At 35.2% G+C, this 19,427-nt stretch overlaps 2 protein-coding genes and 1 pseudogene across 2 annotated transcripts; all 3 read right to left on the minus strand.

Moving 5' to 3' along the window:
• Positions 1 to 2,552: 2,552 nt before the first annotated feature.
• Positions 2,553 to 3,179, minus strand: LOC107620915 (uncharacterized). Its single transcript, XM_016323004.1, has one exon. The coding sequence runs from the start codon at positions 3,177 to 3,179 to the stop codon at positions 2,553 to 2,555; it is 627 nt and encodes a 208-aa protein (XP_016178490.1).
• A 2,427-nt stretch (positions 3,180 to 5,606) lies between these two features.
• On the minus strand, positions 5,607 to 7,387 carry LOC148581564 (uncharacterized). The gene is made up of 4 exons (XM_088492565.1): positions 7,318 to 7,387; positions 6,497 to 7,217; positions 5,758 to 6,253; positions 5,607 to 5,657 (listed from the first exon to the last, which is right to left on the minus strand). Exons 1-4 carry the CDS (start codon positions 7,385 to 7,387, stop codon positions 5,607 to 5,609), a joined length of 1,338 nt encoding a protein of 445 aa, XP_088348691.1.
• A 188-nt stretch (positions 7,388 to 7,575) lies between these two features.
• On the minus strand, positions 7,576 to 9,124 carry LOC148581565 (uncharacterized; annotated as a pseudogene).
• Positions 9,125 to 19,427: the final 10,303 nt, after the last annotated feature.

The raw sequence follows: 19,427 nt of genomic DNA on the forward strand, positions 1-19,427 counted from the left end.
TGGATGCTTGCTTTAGGCCATAGATGGACTTATTCAATTTGCACACAAGATTCGACTCCTTGGTCTTGTATCCAAGAGGCAAATCCATATAGACTTTCTCAAAGAGGTCACCATTAAGGAACGCATTATTCACGTCCATTTGTAACAAAAACCAGTTATTGATGGCTGCTAGTGATAGAAGAACCCGAACAGTAGTTAATTTGGCCATTGGAGAAAAGGTATCTTTGTAATCTATCCCAGCTTTTTGCGTATATCCCTTTGCGACCAACTTCGCCTTGTATCTCTCTACTGATCCATCAGCCTTACACTTTACCTTGTATACCCATCTGCAGCCTATGGTGTGTTTTCCTTGTGGAAGAGGCACCAAGGTCCATGTGTTAGTTTCTTCCATTACTCGAAGCTCTTCATTCATGGCTTGTCGCCACTCTGGGTATTTCATAGCTTGGTGGTAGAAAGCAGGTTCAGGTATAGTGTTCACATTGGCTACAAAGTTCATGTATGGTTTGGTTAAATATTTGAAATTGGTTATGGTGGCAACATTATGGCATTGGTAATCATGAAGGTATTGTGGAGGGTTAGTTAGTCTAGTAGATCTTCTAAGGATAGGTTGAGATGGTTGAGGTTCAGGGATAACATCATGATTGTGATCAGGTGTTAAAGGTATTGTTGGCTGATGAGGGTTGAAAGAATTGGTCAATGATTGCTGAACTGGTGCTGAGCCATGAAGAGAAATGTCTTGGAGCACTGTAGGCATCACCACATCTGGGAAATTATCCACAAAAGGAGACTGATTAGCTGGTAACTCATTAAAGAGAAATACACTTTCATTGAATGTGACGTCTCTGGATATGAAGAACTTCTTTGCCTCTAAATCATATAACTTGTATCCTTTATACCCTGAAGGATATCCAACAAAAACTGCTTTTACAACCCTTAGAGAGAATTTGTTCCTCTGAGATATTAACGTGGATGCATGAACCAGACATCCGAAAACCCGCAGTGCATAATAATCTGGTTGCTTGAGGAATAATTTCTCATATGGTGAAATGTGCTGCAGGGCTGGACTAGGCAACCTATTCACCAAGAAGGTAGCAGTCAGAATACATTCTCCCTAGAATTTGATGGGCACCTTGGACTGAAAAAAGAGGGCTCTTGCAACATTAAGTAAGTGTTGATGCTTTCTTTATACAACTGAATTCTGCTTGGGTCTCTCTACACATGAAAATTGGTGAATTATGCCCTTCAATTACAGAAAATCAGTGAGTAATAACTCCTTGGCATTGTCAGATCGAATCTGTTTTACTTTAACACTAAATTAAGTTTCCACCATGTTAACAAAATTCATAAGAATGTTAGTAGCATCGAATTTTTGTTTCAAAAGATAAGTCCAAATAAATCTTGAATTATCATCTACAATTATGAAAAAATATCTCATATTATTGTATGTGAAAGTACCATAAGGGCCCCAAATGTCACAGTGAATCAATTCAAAGGCATTATTACAGAAATTATTTTGTGACTGGAAAGAAAGACGCTTAAGTTTTGCTAATGGACATACAGGATAATTTAAATGATTATGTTTGATGGATTTTAATGACAAAATAGGACTCAATTTATTCAAAATCTTTTCAGATGTGTGACCCATACGAGCATGCCAAATATCACTACTAACAAAGGACGCTTGATGACAAGAACCAGTAATATGTGTGGAAGGTGCTATGGAAGGTGATTGCAGCACAAACAAATCATCTAACTCATCACCTTTGCCAATCACCTTCTTGGAGATCTTGTCCTGTAAATAAAAGAGAGGTCAGAGAAGGTAACCATGCAACAAGACAATTTTAGTAAAGAACTTACAGAAATTAAATTCACTCGAAAAGAAGGAATAAAAATGACATTGTAGAGAGTTTGATGGGGTTAAGAATGACACTGCCAGTGGTTAAGGCCTTAATTCTAGTTTGATCTGGTAGGGCTACAAAATGATTACGTAATGGTTGTGGGTTGATAAGAGCAGAGAAGGAGTTGGTTATGTGTGTGGTTACCCCTGAATCAATGATCCAGGAGCTGGACATTGCCTTTTGATTCATGTAACATGAAGAAAATATTTCACATGCATAGATTTCAGGTTCTATGGCTTGCATTGCTTGCTGAGTCTGAAGCAACGCCATTAACTGATTGTATTGTGATGCTGTAAGTGAGAATCTGTTGCTTGTCTGAGAATCTTGATTTTCTTGACTTGGTTTGAGCTTGTCGACATGATTCACCTGAGTGACTTGGCGAGTATTTCTGCTCTGTGAGTAGCCCGGTGGATAGCCATGCAGTTTGTAGCACTTTTCTACTGTGTGGCCGAGATAGCCACAGTATGCACATTGAGGACGGTCTTTCTTGCCTTTCATCTTAGATCCAGAAGTTGCCATGAGTCTTGGAGCTTGCTTCACGGCAAAAGCCATGTGTTGAGGTGGTTGAGATGAAGTGAGTGCTTTCTGTTTCTCCTCTTGCAACACTAACGAGAAAACTTTTTCAATTGGAGGTAGGGGATCTGAGAGCAGAATTTAGCTCCTCACATTTGCCAAATTTTCATTCAATCCCATGAGGAATAGCATGACGTACTCTTGATCTAGATATGCTTGGATGACCTTCACTCCACTGCAAGAACAAGCAACAAGAGGCTTAAAGGTGTTGAGTTCTTCCCAAAGAATTTTCAGTTTTGTGAAGTACTGTGAAACAGTGAGAGATCCTTGAGTTAGTGTCATCAGTGATTTCTTTAACTCAAAAATTCGAGGCGCGTTGCTTTGGGAGAACCTAGCTTCCAGATCTTGCCATAAAAGTGCAGCTGAGCCAGCGTAAATCACGCTTGCTGCGATATCTTTTGAAATCGAATTTAGCAACCTAGTGACTATATCATTGGTGCATTGCCATGTTTCTGCAAGCACTGGATCAAGAGCAGGGTCTGGTTTTGGGAGGGAGCCATCAATGAACCCGATTTTGCGCTTTCCACTGAGTGCGAGACGCATCGATCGACACCAAGAAGCATAGTTATCTTCTTGAAGTGGTTGAGACACCAGTATGAGCCCTGGATGATCACTTGAATGAAGTGTATAAGCTTCAGGAACTGACGAATGTAGCATCGAAGCCGGAGGAGCGGCCTGTGACGGACCTTCATTTGAAAGGGTCGACATCATTGCTCAGAAATTAGTCAAGAAGAAATCAAAGAATAGAAAGAATCGAAAGAATCGATTGAGGAAAAGGAGAAATCTAAGTGGTTATGATGTTCATGATGAGTACGAGAGAGGATCGTGGCAAGAAAATTAGGAAATTTTCTCGGAAAGGGTTACCAAAGAGGAAAAAAGGGAAAAAGCGTGAAATTTCTGATCTGATACCATATTACAATACAAAAGTGAAAGAATTGTAATGTGTATTGGTATTTTTTTTTTTGGTGACTAAACAAGGAAAGAAACAAAGCAAAAACTATTCTAAATCCGAGCGGATGATTCGTTGGAGATCAACACCAGGCTCAGACCAAATAACATGATTAGAGTTACTCTTGGCACCATATTTAGCTATCCAATCCGCAGCTCTATTTGCTTCTCGGGACACCCATTCAACGTGAACAAGCCAAGGACGAGATAAAAGCTCCTGAATCTTGTGAACCAAATCTGTTACTTCAGATGGATACCCACTTGTAAGCTCATGCATGATGGGCAGAATGTCAAGGCAATCTGTTTCACATATAATATCCCTCAAACCGCAATCCCAAGCTAAAACCAGCCCCCTCCAAGCAGCAAATAATTCACATCTGATTATAGACCAAGGGGGAATGTTTCCAGAGCAGCCCGAGATCCAATCTCCCTTAGAATCTCTAATAATACACCCAAATCCCGCTAAATTTGAATCCATATACAAGCTTGCATCACAATTAACTTTAAAACTATTGCCTACCGGTGGTTCCCAACACATGCAATTTCGGAGAGACCTAAAGGCATTGCTTCGATTCCTGTAAACCTGTAAGTCCTTGGCGATAATTCTGGCCAAGGCAACAACCTTATGGTCTGTCCAAGGGTTGTCAGTGTTGAATATGTCATTGCACCTATGTCTCCATACCCACCAAAGCCCTGCACCAAAGGACGCCTCATTGTTAGCCAAGGCCTTCCGAAACCACTCTTCAAGAGCAGTACCAGCCGTCGAGTCCAGGATACTAGGATCCAACATATACCAAATTGCCTTTGATCGTTCACAGTCTCTAAGGCAATGCTCCATAGTCTCCTGCGCCTTGTTACATCTCTTACACATATCTGAAGAAGCTAAATGCCGCTTGAATCGAAATGTCTCAGTTGGTAGAGCATCATGTAAGCTAAGCCACATAGTAAATTTGAACTTCTCTGGAATGTTTGTGTTCCACAACCAGTTCCAATTACTGTTGGCATTCCAATTTAATGTTTTCTTTAATAACCATCTGTAACCCTCCCTTGCACTATACTTTTTTGTTGCTGCAGGCCACCACTCCTACTGTGGCTCCGACTCAGTCAAACTAGGATATCTCAGACCACAAATAAACTGCTTAATCTCATGCGGAATAGGCGTGGTAAGACTATCAACCTCCCAAGACACCCCTTTCCACAAGTCAGCCACCATGAAATCTGATTCAGAAATATGTACATAAGGAACAAGGTTGCAAAGCTTACCAAAAGGAGTCCACTCATCATACCAAACTGATTTGTGGACATCTTCAATATTCCAATGAAGCCCTTCCTTGAGATGCTCATAGGCACTAACAATGTTCTTCCAGGTAGCCGATGAAGAATTTCTACTGTTTCCGGTCATACCAGATTGATTCCTGAGATATTTATGCTTCAGAACCTGCACCCATAACTTCTCACTATTATTTAGACAATCCCATACCAACTTTCCCAGAAGCGCCATGTTAGCACAGGAAGTATCCCTAATACCCAATCCTCCTGCCTTTTTAGGAGTTATGGCGACCTCCCACCTGACCAGAGGCAGCCCTTTTCCAGTCGCTTGGCCTTTCCACAAGAATTGTCTCATCAAGGAATCAATTTTATTACATGCATACTTCGGGAGAAGAGAAATTTGCATTTCATAAACTGGGATAGAGGCCATAACTGATTTAACAAGACAAAGCCTCCCTGCCTTATTCAGTAGGCATCCTTTCCAACTGGAGAGCTTTCTCGAAATTTTTTCAATAATCTCCTGAGCCGTCTTCCTGGAAGCTCTGGCATGACCGATGTTAATTCCCAGGTATTTACCCAAATCATTGCAGAACCGGATGTTAGAAACCCCTGAGAGAACCTCTTTTCTCCTCTCCGACACCCTCTTGGAACACTGGGCCTTTGACTTATGAAGATTTACCTTTAAACCTGACGCTCTAGAAAACAAGTCCAAACAATGCATGACCTCTATTACTTGAGTTTTTGATGCCTTACAGAAAAGCAAAAGATCATCTACAAACATCAAATGAGAGAGTCGTGGTCCATTCCTAGAAACCGCAACTGGGTTCCACAAACCTTGGGAAACTCTATGAGAGATAAAGCAGGCAAGCATTTCCATACAGAGTACAAATAGATAAGGAGACATAGGATCTCCTTGCCTCAACCCTCTCTTCGGATTGAAATTTTGGAGCCTGTTCCCATTCCACAAAACTGCCAACGAAGAGGAAGTCACACAATTCAATATAAGATTAATGGTAGCCTTTGGAAACCCAAACCGGACCAAAGTAGCTTCCAGAAAACGCCAGTCTACCCTGTCATAAGCTTTTTCCAAATCAATCTTGAATGCCATGGTCCCTTTTCGAGACTTGGTGTTCCTCATGAAGTGCATAATCTCTTGAGCAATGATAATATTCCCTGTGGTTCCTCTTCCTGAAATGAACCCTCCTTGCAAAGGACCAATGATCTCCGACAGGAAAGGTCTGAACCTGTTAACTAGAACCTTTGTGACAATTTTATAAATTACATTACATAAGCTAATAGGCCGAAACTCCCGTAAGGAAGAGGGAACTTCCACTTTAGGAATTAGAACAATGAGAGTATCGAAAATAGCCGCATTCAGTGGCTCACCCTCAAAGGCTCGCTTGACCAGTCTACACACATCGTTGCTAAGAGAGTCCCAGAACTCTTTGTAGAAAATTGCTTGAAATCCATCTGGCCCTGGGGCTTTAAATGAACTCATGGTCATAACAGCTCTTTTAACCTCTTCAGACGTCACCGATTCCACTAACTTTTGACAAGCCTCAGTACTAAGAGACGGGCAAGGAAAAGGCCCCATGGTGTCCAGGTCAATATCCTCCCTTGTAGAAAAGAGCTTTTGAAAGAAAGAATTTGCCGCCATTTCTAGAGTCGTAGTCTCCGTGGCCCAAGACCCATCCTCCAAAAATAACCCATGAATTTTGTTCCTCTTTCTCCTGATAACTGTCTGCAGATGAAAAAATTTTGTATTTCTGTCTCCACATCTCACCCATTGTTCTCTAGATTTTTGATACCACAACAACTCTTCTTGAAGAAGGACAGCATTCAGTTCCTGATGCAAAAATTGCTCTTTGATCCTAAGCTGTTGATCCTCCCGACTTTCCAGAGTAATCTGAACGTCATTCAAAAGCCTCTCCAACTCCCTTTTCTTAACAAAAATATTGCCAAAAACCTTTTTATTGAAGCTCGTTGCATCTTTTTGAACCTCCAACAAACATTTGACTACATCCGGAGCTCCTCTATTCCAAGCTGTATCAACAACATTCCTAAAAAGAGGATGAGTCATCCACGCAGCCTGGAATCTGAACGGACGATGGCCTTTGGTAGCCCTCTTTGCCATCTTGCACCTAGTGAATAATGGGCAATGATCAGAGTGAAGGCGCGCCAGCACCTCAGTATAAGCCTCCGGAAACATTAGTCGCCAGTCCTGGTTGATGACTGCTCTATCAAGCTTCTTGGCCACCTGCACCCCACCTTTCACCTTCCTGTACCAAGTGAATCTTCTCCCAATAGCCCCCATATCAAACAGCCCACAATCCTCCAATGTTTCCGCAAATTGTTCTGCTCTGGCAAGTCTAAATTGCCCCCCTCTAACTTCACTCTGCAACAAAACATCATTAAAGTCCCCTAACACAATCCAAGGTCCGTGGATCATATTAGCAATCCTTGTCAAGTCACCCCCACAGTTCTTTACGCCGATGTATATGCGGATTAGCATACACCGCACTGCAGTAACTAGATGTATTGCCCATAGTGATTTCAAAACTGATACATTGATCAACTACATCCAATACTCTCACAGAAATATTTGAATTAGAACATAGAACCCAGATACCCCCACTATGACCATTAGCCTCAACAATACCAACACCCTGGTAACCTAGATTATTCCAAAAAGATTTCATCCTCTCGAAAGCAATATGGGTTTCAAACAGAATGAAAAAAGTAGGATGAAATTTATTCGCTAACTCCTTACTATGAACCCGGGCCAATTTATTAGAGGCACCTCTAATATTCCAAAATAGAAAGCTTAAATCTAAATAATCCATAAAATAATTTGTATTGTAAAAAGGACCAACCTCAGCTGAAGTCCCTAACGAGATGATGAAGATCCACCATCATATCCCCCTAAGCCTTGCTTGTCCTTGTCCGGTTGTTGCCCAGTTTGTCTGTGTCCCTCCACTGACAACCCTTCTAATTTGCCGATTTGCTGCTTGCTGGTGTCGCCAAGGCAGTCTGGAGTTGACGGCGAATTCTGCAAAGAAGAAGCGCGCAACCTCTTGTGTCCGTTTTTGATAATGGCAGTGAAAGTCGGCACCGCAACGGAGACAGATTTGCCCTTCACCCCTTGCTGTTTGGAAGATGCCATGCGTGCCTTAGATCCGCTAACCGACCCGGTCTTCACCCCTGATTCGGCTCCTCTCATACGTAGCCCAAAGTCACGGTTCTGGTCCAATTTCTGATTTGAGCGCACCGGCATTTTATCTTTAGATGTTTGTTGGGCTTTGTTTGATTGACTCAATTTTCCTCTCCTTTTACCGCTGACTTTGGTCCAGCCAGCCTCATTTTCCAAATGTTGGGACCCCACTTCCTTCCCATGCAACGTATCATCTAATTCCTCCCCAATTTCTGCAACTATCACTGACTCTTTGGGATTGCATCCAAATTCAAAAATTTTCTCTTTTAAAGCTTCTTGTGGCTGCACCACCTGGGCTGCCGTCTCGGTCACTGATGTTTCCTTTCGATCCACCCTTTCCGAATCTATTGGGGTCATTCTGCAGTCAGTTGCTGGATGCCCGAAACAATTGCACTTGTCACAAATAAGGTGTAAGCATTCATACTCCACCTTATATTCAAACTCATCGACAATCACACTCCGGACCACCGGCAAACCAAGATTAATTTGCACGCAAGCCCGAGCAAATTTTCCTCTTTCTGCCAACTTAGTAGCCAGATCCACCTTGACTGGTCTTCCCACAGCAGAAGCGATTCTCATCATGGCTTTATCCTGATAGTACCATATGCTCAAACCAGAGATTCGAATCCAAACCATAGTCTCCCCGAAAGTGTCCTCACAAGGTTTAAAATCCGGTGTCCATGGCTTGACCGCAATATAGTGACCGAAGATCATCCATGGCCCCTAGTAAAACCTTCTCTCGATCGTCCATGCGATCAAATTTAACGAGGAAGTACCCAAAACCCACATCCAATATTTCATATCCACCGGTGATCCTCCATACCCCTTTTAATTTGTGAAACATGGCCGTGTAACTAAGGTTTTTTCCAAGAACCTTAATCACAATTGCTTCCTTGTATGGTTCAGAAAGGATGTTCCTAGCCTCTTCGGAGAAGCAAACTCTTGGAGGCATAGGATCTCCTTGTTTTCCAGTGACCACTGCCATGGAATCCTCATCTAGAGCTTCAGCCCGATTTATCCCTGTGGCTACCGTAGAACCAATAACCTTGTCACGGAACGAAATCTTGGAAGTCAGCCTGGAACTAAGGTCGCCCTTACTTGATCCCTCCTTCACACCTGATGCAAACCCTCCCACACTCTCCCCCTTATCTCTTTCGATGGCATGGCCATCTTCTTCACCGTGTTTCACCCTCAAACGCTCTCTCCCGCTCTCTCCTTCTCTCATTCTCTCTGAGTACGGAGTACGTACTCTTTCTCTGCTAGGGTTTAATTCTTGATTGGTAGACTGTGTATTGGTATTTGGTTTACAAGTACATATATATATACACTGGAGTACGAGAGTAATACATAACAAATTACATCAGGTATAATATGGCCTTCTAGCCACTAATAAGGTTTAATCATAGTATTGCAGTTGACATCAAATGGTGTTTAAGCTTTTTCAAAACCCTTCTGCTCATTACTATTTAATTTGTTGAACATTAATAATTTTTCTCATAAACGGTGGCAGCCTACAGGAGTTTATGAGTTTAAAAAACCCTTCATAAGCCGTGGCTGGCTATAGAGTTTTTTAGGTATATTTCGTTGCTTGCTAAACCGTTGTGACCTACCACGGTTTACTTTCAACACTTCTCCTTATTAAACCGTTGCAGACTACCACGATTTACATGTAAATAGGAAACCGTGGTTAACTTTCACAGATTACATAATAACAAAAAAAAAAAAGACATACAGATAAAAAAGTTCCAATTATTACAATCACGTAAAACTTTCTCTCCTTTTATTTATTTGAGTACATTGCCCTTAAAATGAGATGATTATTATAATGTCTAAGAAGTAGTAGTTAATTTGCTAAAAAAAATTTAAAACGTAATATAAAAATAAATAATTTTTAAATATTTAATATTTATTTTAAAAAATAAGTTCGTCCAATACCAAATTAAAAATTACCATAGAATTTGCCTTAAAACTATTATAATGACTAATGAAATTAGTTTGAATGAGTATAATTATAATATTTTCTTCAATTTCACAGGAGGAATAGCATTGTAATTTTCTCAGACCTTATGGCTCACATTATTTTCAGAACAATAAAATAACTGAACAATACTGTTATATTAATTTATCTATTAAAAAAAAAAAAGTTACTGCCAAGTCATACTCTCTTCTGTTTTCATTTTTTACATTTTTTACAGAAATAAAACTAAACCATGTCAGCCTCCATGTCAATAAAAAATTAAGATTAAAGTCAATGTTGATGAAATTGATAGACATGACTAAGTTTTTAGTTGGAAAAACTAAGATTATAACGACACAACAATTATTAAGATACAGATTTACGAAAATTAGTAAAGAAAATATATCCCTTTTTTTTAGGAAATTTCGGTTTTTAAATGGTCTAAAATATTCTCTATAAACTTAGAATTAATATTTAAATTGACTCTGAAATTTATTTTAATTTTTAAATAATTATTAAAATTTTAATTGTCTCAATTTAAATACTCTAATGTTATCGATCTCCTCAAATTATTTATATTAACATCTTAACATTAATCATATAAAATAAAATAATATTGTATTTGTTAGTAATACGCGGTATATTGATATAAATGATAGTATTATATGTCATAATACGATTTGTCGACATGTTTTTGGTATGTTATTATTTTAATGGATTTAAATTGGCTTATAATTTTTTACTCATGACTCAAATTAAAATTTTTTTATTTAGATTAAATAAATATATAAATTATAAAAATATATAAAATATAAAGTAATTACATAAATGTATAACGTTACATATTTCAGATGCTAAAAGGTGAATTGAAAAATAAGTATATTTCGGTGACTGAAATTCTGTGCTGTGACAGTTGTACCATCATAACACAAGGTGTCAAAATCTATAATGTTACGCATTTATGTAATTCCTTCCTCTTTTATGTGTTTCCGTAATTTATGTATTTATTTAACTTAAATAAAAAACTCCACAAATTGGCCTATAAATTTTTTTGAAAGATTAAAGTGATTCATGAGTGAAATTTAAAGAATCCATTTGAGTATTAGCTCGTAATAATCATAAGAACGTAGACGTATAGGCTTACTGTTTCTTCTTGAAAGGATTTTGGGCCTTGAAAGGATAACTTATCTCTATAAAAAGAAAAGAGGATTTGTGCAAGACAATGTCAAATATGGCTCATAGCTCATATCCGATTGTCTTTCTTTTCCAGTTTTTGGTATAATTTTTTGTTTATGGTCTATATTATGTCATATATCTTAAACTGATTATCACAGTTCGGATTTCAGTTTTAGGCCCATTAACCCAATATGTATCTGAGAACCATATTCAACTACCCTCCAAATTGAAAAGAAAGAAAAAACCATCTAGGGGGTAGGGGCCGGGTAGTACGTCCTCTTTTTTTTTTTTTTTAAATTAAAATAAAAAAAAAAAGTAGATGAGCGGATTGAGAAATACTTACATATTTGTAATTATACTTAATGAAAAATTTTAAAAATATTTTTAATATTGTTATAAATAAATAAGTAAATAATTAATTAATTACAAATATAATTTTATTTTATATATTTCACCAATACTGCCACCGGTGAGTAATTTACAAAGTTGTCTCTATGCTGGACAAAAAATTAGATGAATGATTTTATTTATATCGGACAAACAGTCCCAGGTTATATATAGGTGTATGTTATGGTGTCTATATATATTTGTCTAACTTACTACAAAGAGATAAAAATTAATATTTAAATTAAAAAATATAAAAATAAATAATTTTTTAATATTTAAAATTTATTATAAAAAATAATTTCGACAATTTCGGTACCAAAATTAAAGAGATAGGAGAATTCACCTTATATATATAGTTTCATCTATGCCACTGTATTTTTGTGGCATTTCAGTCTTTCATGACTTAGGACCAATCAGATATATTGTAAGAAATTTGAACGAGTGATATTAAGGAATAGGGTGTGGTTGTAAAACTGTACGGAAGGGGTGCACGGTGGACACGCGCGAGTTTGTCCGTATTGGAGATGTCTCTTGTGTCTTAAGAACTTGTTTGGGTGAGTTTTTAGAAAAAGATTTTTTTTGAGTTATCTTTTTTTAAAAGATCTCATAAAAAAGTAAAAGTAATTTTTATGTTTAGTATCTCATGTAAAAAATTCTTTTTATCTATTAATTATATTTGGATATAACAATATAAAAATACTTTTTTGTTTATTTATTACATGAAAAATATCTTTTTTTTAAGAAAAAAAATCTTTAAAAAAAAAGATGTAAATTACAGCTTCTCAAAAAAGATATTTTTTTTTCTAATACTTTTACTTTTACTATTAGAAATTTGCTAAACACGCTAAAAAATAAAAAATAAATTTTTTATTGAAATTTTTTTTATCAAAATAATGACGCCTAAACAAACACTGAGACTCCTAACATGCCAAGTATTTTCTTTGGTATCCTTTGTGTGGACGCTCCCTATTTTGTTTCTTTTTTTTTTTTTTTAATTTGTAAGATTGATTAAATTAAAGATCACCAATTAAGATAATAACATACTTAGCATCAAGTCCATGTTATTAATAATTTTACTGAGTAATTGTAACGCATCAAAACTCTCAATATACTTAACGAATGAAGTGTTGAATTAGCCTTCTAAAACTTTTCATAGAAATAATAGAAATTATGTGAACTCCATCTTGAATTGCTTGATTAAGTGCTTCAAGCACAACTTCAATTTCTTTAATGTTTCATGGCCTTCCTTGCCTTCAATGCTAATGAATTTTCCTCCAATAATTTTACCAAGACGCCCACAATGACAGCACCAGTGAAGAACCTCTCCTACTCCAACAACAGTGTAATGTGAGAGTGAATTTTCTCTGATAGAAAAAAAATTGACACTGTCCAGTCTTTGATTTCAAACCTTGATAAAATCAACGATCCTAATTATAATTATAGTTATGACTATTATTTTCTCAAATTTTACAAACTCTTCTTCTCTTCGATTTCATTCTCCACGAGCCCCATTTTCTTCTGGTGCACTAACAACAACAAGAAGAAGCTCTCTCTTCTCAAATTCTTCAAACCCTTCTTCTTCTCTTTAATTTCACACTCTACTCGTCCTATTCTTTTCCCCAACAGTAACAACAAGAAGAAGAACTTTCATTTCTCGTCTTCTTTCTCCTGCATTAGCAACTCTATGAGTAGAATCTTAGCTATTGAAGACGAATACGAATCTCGCATCGAAATCGGAGGCCAGAATCTGAAAGCTCTATCTCCCGAAGTATGGCTACACAACACGACGAGCAAGAAGAGAGAGCTTTTGAGACCTAAAGTGGAATTTAAGGTTTGAGACATTTTCAAGTTCTTCTTTCTCTATCTCAATCACTAAATCCCTAAATTAATAATCCTTGTTGATAATAATTGGTTTAAATTTGTGTGGTTGGTTTTGCAATTAGACAGGTACCTAAAGTATTTGGGATATGAAATATCTTATTACTGATGTGGATGACAAGATGAGAAAAATTAGTTATTTTTTTCTTTCTCTTTGAATTGCCATAGTTTGGTTGTCTAAATTTTGGATAATGATGTGATATATATAATATTTTTCTTTCATTGCGATTAGATATTGAGAAAGGAACACAGCAATAGATAAAAAAAAATTCATTTGATTGTGAAAATGCTGTATTTTTCTTTCAATTCTTTTGATTTTTTTTCTTATTTGTGTTTGCTTCTGAAAATACTGTATTTTTTTTTAAACAAAATTATTTTTAAGATTATGTTTTTTGAATTAGGTATTTGGTGTCACTTTAAAATAAGTAGAGGAGAACAATGAGGTTCTGGAAGACATGTGCTGCAAGTTCTGCCTGCCTAAACAGTTTTATTGTTCCTGCAATCATCTTAAGGTTTAAGAATGTAATTTATAATGAAATTTGATGACTTTACTTGTTTGTAATGTTGGCCATTCAAGTAGTACTCTGTTTTTATTATTTAGACCTTAATAATATTTAGTAGTGATTAAATTTTGATTATATTCTCTTGTTATGCAAAGTAGCCACTACAGGAGTTTGGTATGACAGAATCTGAGTCTGCAATTTTTAAATTCTGTAGATAATTGTCAATTTTGTAGATCATTGCCAGAGCAAATGAGTTAGCGAAGATTCAATCAGTTTAACCGAACGCTTTTATGAAGAGTTCCACCAAGACATGAGACGCTTTGCGATTTTTTTTCTTTTTTAACTTTTCTATTTGCTTGTTGTTGTTCTTGCTCCACTTATTGTGTTGAGCTCTCCTATTAAAAAAAAAAACACTTATTTGTCTGACTTCTATGAAAATTCTGATGTTAAAGATGAGAAGCACATCTGTTCAAAATTGTAATAGGATATTGAGTATGAATTGGTGTAGGAATAAATTTATTGTGCATGAATTTATTGTTCAAAGTAATTATATATGTTCTGTAATTTGTGATATGGTATTATAAACATACTAATTGAAATAGAGAAAAAAGATTGTACACAAGTTTTAATCAATCAAAATAGTAAAATTACAATATGAAATTTCAAAATAAATATCCCAAAAAACAAATTATAAATAACAGATTCTTCTCCTCTTTTACACCATTCAATAATTTCATCAAATATTTTTCAAGATCAATAGCAATCCAAGTATATTTGGCATCAAAAAAGCTCTTTTAGTATGTATCTAAGATTCTACAAAAAAAAAAATTAATATAAAATTGTTATTAAGTGAAAGAAATAAATAAAGTATTACTATGCTAATTTGTTTACAATAATGTAAGTAATTATTTATTGAGATATTTTATAACTAAAAATTACCTTAAATTTTATAAACTCTCTTGACTGTTCACAAATATATTTGGTTGAAGAAATACATTCAACAGTTCCTATTAGATATAAATAATCATAATAATGTTAAACACCAATAAAAAAAAAGTATTACTATGCTAGTGATCAGTGCTTCTAACCTTATTATCTGTCATTCTTTCCTTAACTTTTTGTATGCTTTATTATGATCTTTATATTTTACTTGCATGTTTAATCTCTACCTTTTAGAAATTGGCCGACCTCTTTACCAACAATTTTGCAGCATCTAAGATATACGTCCATGATTCTGACTATCTTAGCACAATAAAAAAAAGGTCAACCCAAAAGTCTTTGTGACTACATAACGAGGTTCAATAAAATAGCGATGGAATTCTCCAACCTCAACTTTGTCGACAAATCGAAGACTTTAGTTGAATTCTGAAAAAAAAAAAAAAGTTGGATAGATGGTAATTGAAGAACTCAGACAAACTCGTCAGAGCAATAAACTAACTCATTAAAAAGAGGACAATCAAAAAGACCTTTCCGAAGATGTACTCTTTTTTCCATTCACAAAATTTTTTTCATACTAGGTTTTTCTTAAAAGGGTTTTAACGAGACACTTCATCCTGCACCTCCTGTGCTAGGATTGTAACTCTCAATAAATAATACATTATTTTCAACTTCATCATTCTTTATTTTTAATTATTATTATTCTTACCTTTAATTCGACTACTGTTTTTCCTACACACTACACATATTATGACAAACCAACATCAAATGTGGCATACAAAAACAAACCGACAATTATAAGTTGGAATCAGTTTAAACAAGCTGACACCTTAAGTTGGAATCAATGCAAATAAATCGGCAATCATAAGTTGGAATCAGTCAAAACAAACCAACACCTATAAGTTGGCGTCAGTCCAATAAACAATCACCTATATGCTCGTCCAAAAATATACTAATATAAGCAGCACCTTTTCAAATGACAAGCTTATCCAACTTTATTTTCAAGATTACCAAGTTGATCTTGGACTAATCCTCATACCTCCAAATTATTACATAATCACATCTTTGTTATATCTTATCAAGTCATAACTTGATTTTCATAAAGCTCAATCTACTTCTCTTAAAAATAAATAGGTTAAATTTGGGTTATAAACTAGAATTTTTATGGCTCATGAACAACCACCATTCACGTTGTTGCGTATAACTGGACCGTTATACCTATAAATTATTCATTATAATCTGGTCCATCCCATACTATTCGATAACTGCCACACTTATAATTTGGAGAACAAGTCAAATAAATATATATAATCATTCAAGTAAAATAGAAAAATAACTTCCTCATATATCATTTTTAATAGTTTGGAGAAGTAGTCAAAATAAATGTTGGTATTTCAAACATAACCACACTATAATTCACACACAGCTCACTAATATCTCGACAATAATTGAAGATATTTAAAAATGATTATATTTTTGTAAGTCTATATAAGGTAAAGCAAAATAAAAAATAAAAAATATCTGAAAATTTAATACTCATTTACATCACATTTATTCGTTTCTTTGAATTATTACTAAATTGAATATAAGATTCATCCTATTTAATATTTTTTGAAGTTCGACGTATACTTCATTTGTAGAAAAGATATAATAACATCTTTCTTTCTATGATAAACTATATCTCAAATAGACTAACAATAAGAACATATATATCTCATTAATTCTACAAAATATTTATGTTTATACTCTAATAATTTATTGCCCTAAATAACACCAAATAAATCAAGCCACACTGCATATTTTGATTGAATTGCGTGTTTAAATATATATAACCCCACCACTATAACGTACTTGACCTACGTTGACCTATAAAGATATGAAATTATGCCCTGGCCTATCAGGTAACCTCGAATTCGAAAGGCATTTGCTTTCCATAATATTGATGTTATCGTTATCATGTTAGGTTGCATACGGCATTACCAAACAAGTCAATAACGCAAGTTACCTAACAATGATCTTTTTATATATATATAGAGTATGGATTCATCTTATAAGAATTTGTTTGGGTGAAGTTTTAAAATTTTTTTTTGAATTATATTTTAAAATTTTTTAAAAATAATAAAATTAATTTTATATTTAAATATTTTATATAATTTTTTTTATTTATTAATTATATTTGAGTTACAATAAGATAAAATATTTTTTTATTTATTTATTATGTGAAAAATATTTTTTATTAAAAAAATTATTAAAAAATATAAATTGTAACTTTTTAAAAAAAATATTTTTAATTTTTTTATTATTTTTATTTTTACTATTAAAAATTTGTCAAATATATTAAAAAATAAAAAAATATTTTTTATTAAAAAAAGTTTTTTTTATTGATTTAATGGCGTCCAAACAAACACTAAGAATGAAATTTTTATACGAAAATATGAGAATGTATTTATAATTTGATTAATTTAAATGGTTAAAATTAAATATAGCTAAAAATAGTATACAAACAACGTATTTAATATAGTTATTGATTTCATGAGAGAAAATATATTTAATAGCCATTATATTTATGAATTATTCTCCACATACAAGCGTTTTTGCTATACAAGTCTTATAAGTCCATATACTCAATTACACATAACACGCGCCTCTTTTGGCACGTCTAATCCACGCGCCTCTTAACAGATTTTTCAATCAACGCGTGAATATATAACTTCCTTTTTCGAAAGGATTTTGTTTTCTTTTTCGAATTTCTTCTGCGTTTTCGTGCCTTCTCTCTGCGATCTCTTTCGTGCGTTTCTCTCTGCGTTCCCTTTTGGCGTTTACGTGCGTTCTCTTTGTTTGTTTTCTCGATTTCCATTGTTTCTGAAATCAAGCTCTGAAATCATTTTGAAATCAAGCTCTACTCTGAAATTGTTTTGAAATCAAGCTCTGAAATTCTTTTGAAGATAATGGATGATTTAACTTCAGATTGTCAGCTAAACCAGAGCGAAGTGAATTTTGATCCAATGAAGTCTCTGAGGTGTGGTTTAATTCCAGTTAATATTTTTGTTAGTAGTTTATGATTGTGGAGCTGATTAATGTTGTGAACCTTGCCTATGAAATTTTTTGTTCATTGTTCATTGTTTGAATTGAATGTAATGTACTAGTTCTGATGAATCTTCTGCATTTTATATCAGACTTTCGGGTGTAAATGAGGAATATTTGGGTGTAACCTGAGAAAGTTTGGGTGTATTTACAGGTTCTGACTTTTCAATTGACTGAGGGTGAATTGTCTTATTGTTTTAGTTGAATTGTTTTAGTTTCTGTTTGATGATGACTCATGAATATGAGTTTTGTTATTTTTTATGATGGTTTTATAGTTGTATTTGAAATCTATAGTTTTTGCTTGTTTTAATATTGCGTATTGTGGACTATTTTGGGTGTATTTTGTAGTTCCTCCGTGATGTTGATAAGCAGTTTGTTCCCAAGGTTGGGATGACTTTTAACACCCTTGAAGATGCTGCAAAATTCTACAAGAATTATTCGAAAGTTGTAGGTATTTCTACAAGAGTTCGGAGCATAAATAAGAAGGAAAACGAAATTAAGAATCAATTGATTAAATGTAGCAGAGTGGGGAAATGGAAATAAAAAATATCTCCGACAGAGAAGACAAACCCCTCAGCAGGATTAAATTGTCCCGCAATAATTTATATACACATATTGAAGAACATCGATATTTGGATCATTTCCAAGGTCGTGTTGCATCATTCACATCCTTGCTGTGCAAATCAAGCAGAGATGCTTAAACAATACAGAGAACTAAGCATGTCCGTGCGTCGTACAATAGAGAAGAACGAGGAAGCCGGAATCAGACCAAGCAAAATTTACCAATCATTTGTGACAGTAGCGGAGGGTTACCGCGAGTTAAATTTTATCGAAAAGATGTGAGAAATTACATCACGAGAGAAGTGCGGAATGTCATCAGAACTAGAGGATGCAAAAGAATTTGGGAAATACTTATTAAAACTGAAAGAGAAGAATCAGAATTTCTTTTTCGAGCTCGAACTCGAGGATGATCAGTCGATTAAGCTTGCTTTTTGGGTGGACGCAAGGAGCAGGGCCGCCTGTGAGTATTTCGGAGATGGTATTTCATTCGACACCACCTACAATACAAATAGGTAATATGCTGTTTTGGTTTATGATGTTGAATTAATGTTGTTTTATAAATCTGCACACTACAAGAAAAAAGGCCTATCGGCACACATTTTTCTTGCCACGCTTTTAAAGTGTGGCCAAAAGTGGTCAATGGGCACGCTTTTATGAGGGTGGCAGCTAATTTGTGATTTGGCCACTTTTTTTTGCCACACTTAAAAAGCGTGGCCATAGAGAGAAACAGGCATGCTTTAAAAGCGTGGCTAATTTGTCTTAACCCTGCAAAAGTGTACCGATAAAGTTCACCCCAAAATTTTATTTCCCACATTTTTTTCTAAGTTATCTTTTAACCTAGCTATAGAAGTGATATGATAACAGCTGATACACTTCACTGTTATTCCCAAATTCACTTTTAACCTAGAAGCAAGCTGCCGTCACACCCAGGAAGCTGCCGTTGCACCAAGTCGATCGCCATGACCCTCACACCCAGCATGCTCGCCTTCATGTTCATCTAACCCTCACACCCAGCCCTTTATCTAACCCTCACACCCAACCCACTC

The sequence above is a fragment of the Arachis ipaensis genome, chromosome B10 (assembly GCF_059453495.1).
Source record: "Arachis ipaensis isolate K30076 ecotype BB chromosome B10, ASM5945349v1, whole genome shotgun sequence".
Lineage (NCBI taxonomy): Eukaryota > Viridiplantae > Streptophyta > Magnoliopsida > Fabales > Fabaceae > Arachis > Arachis ipaensis.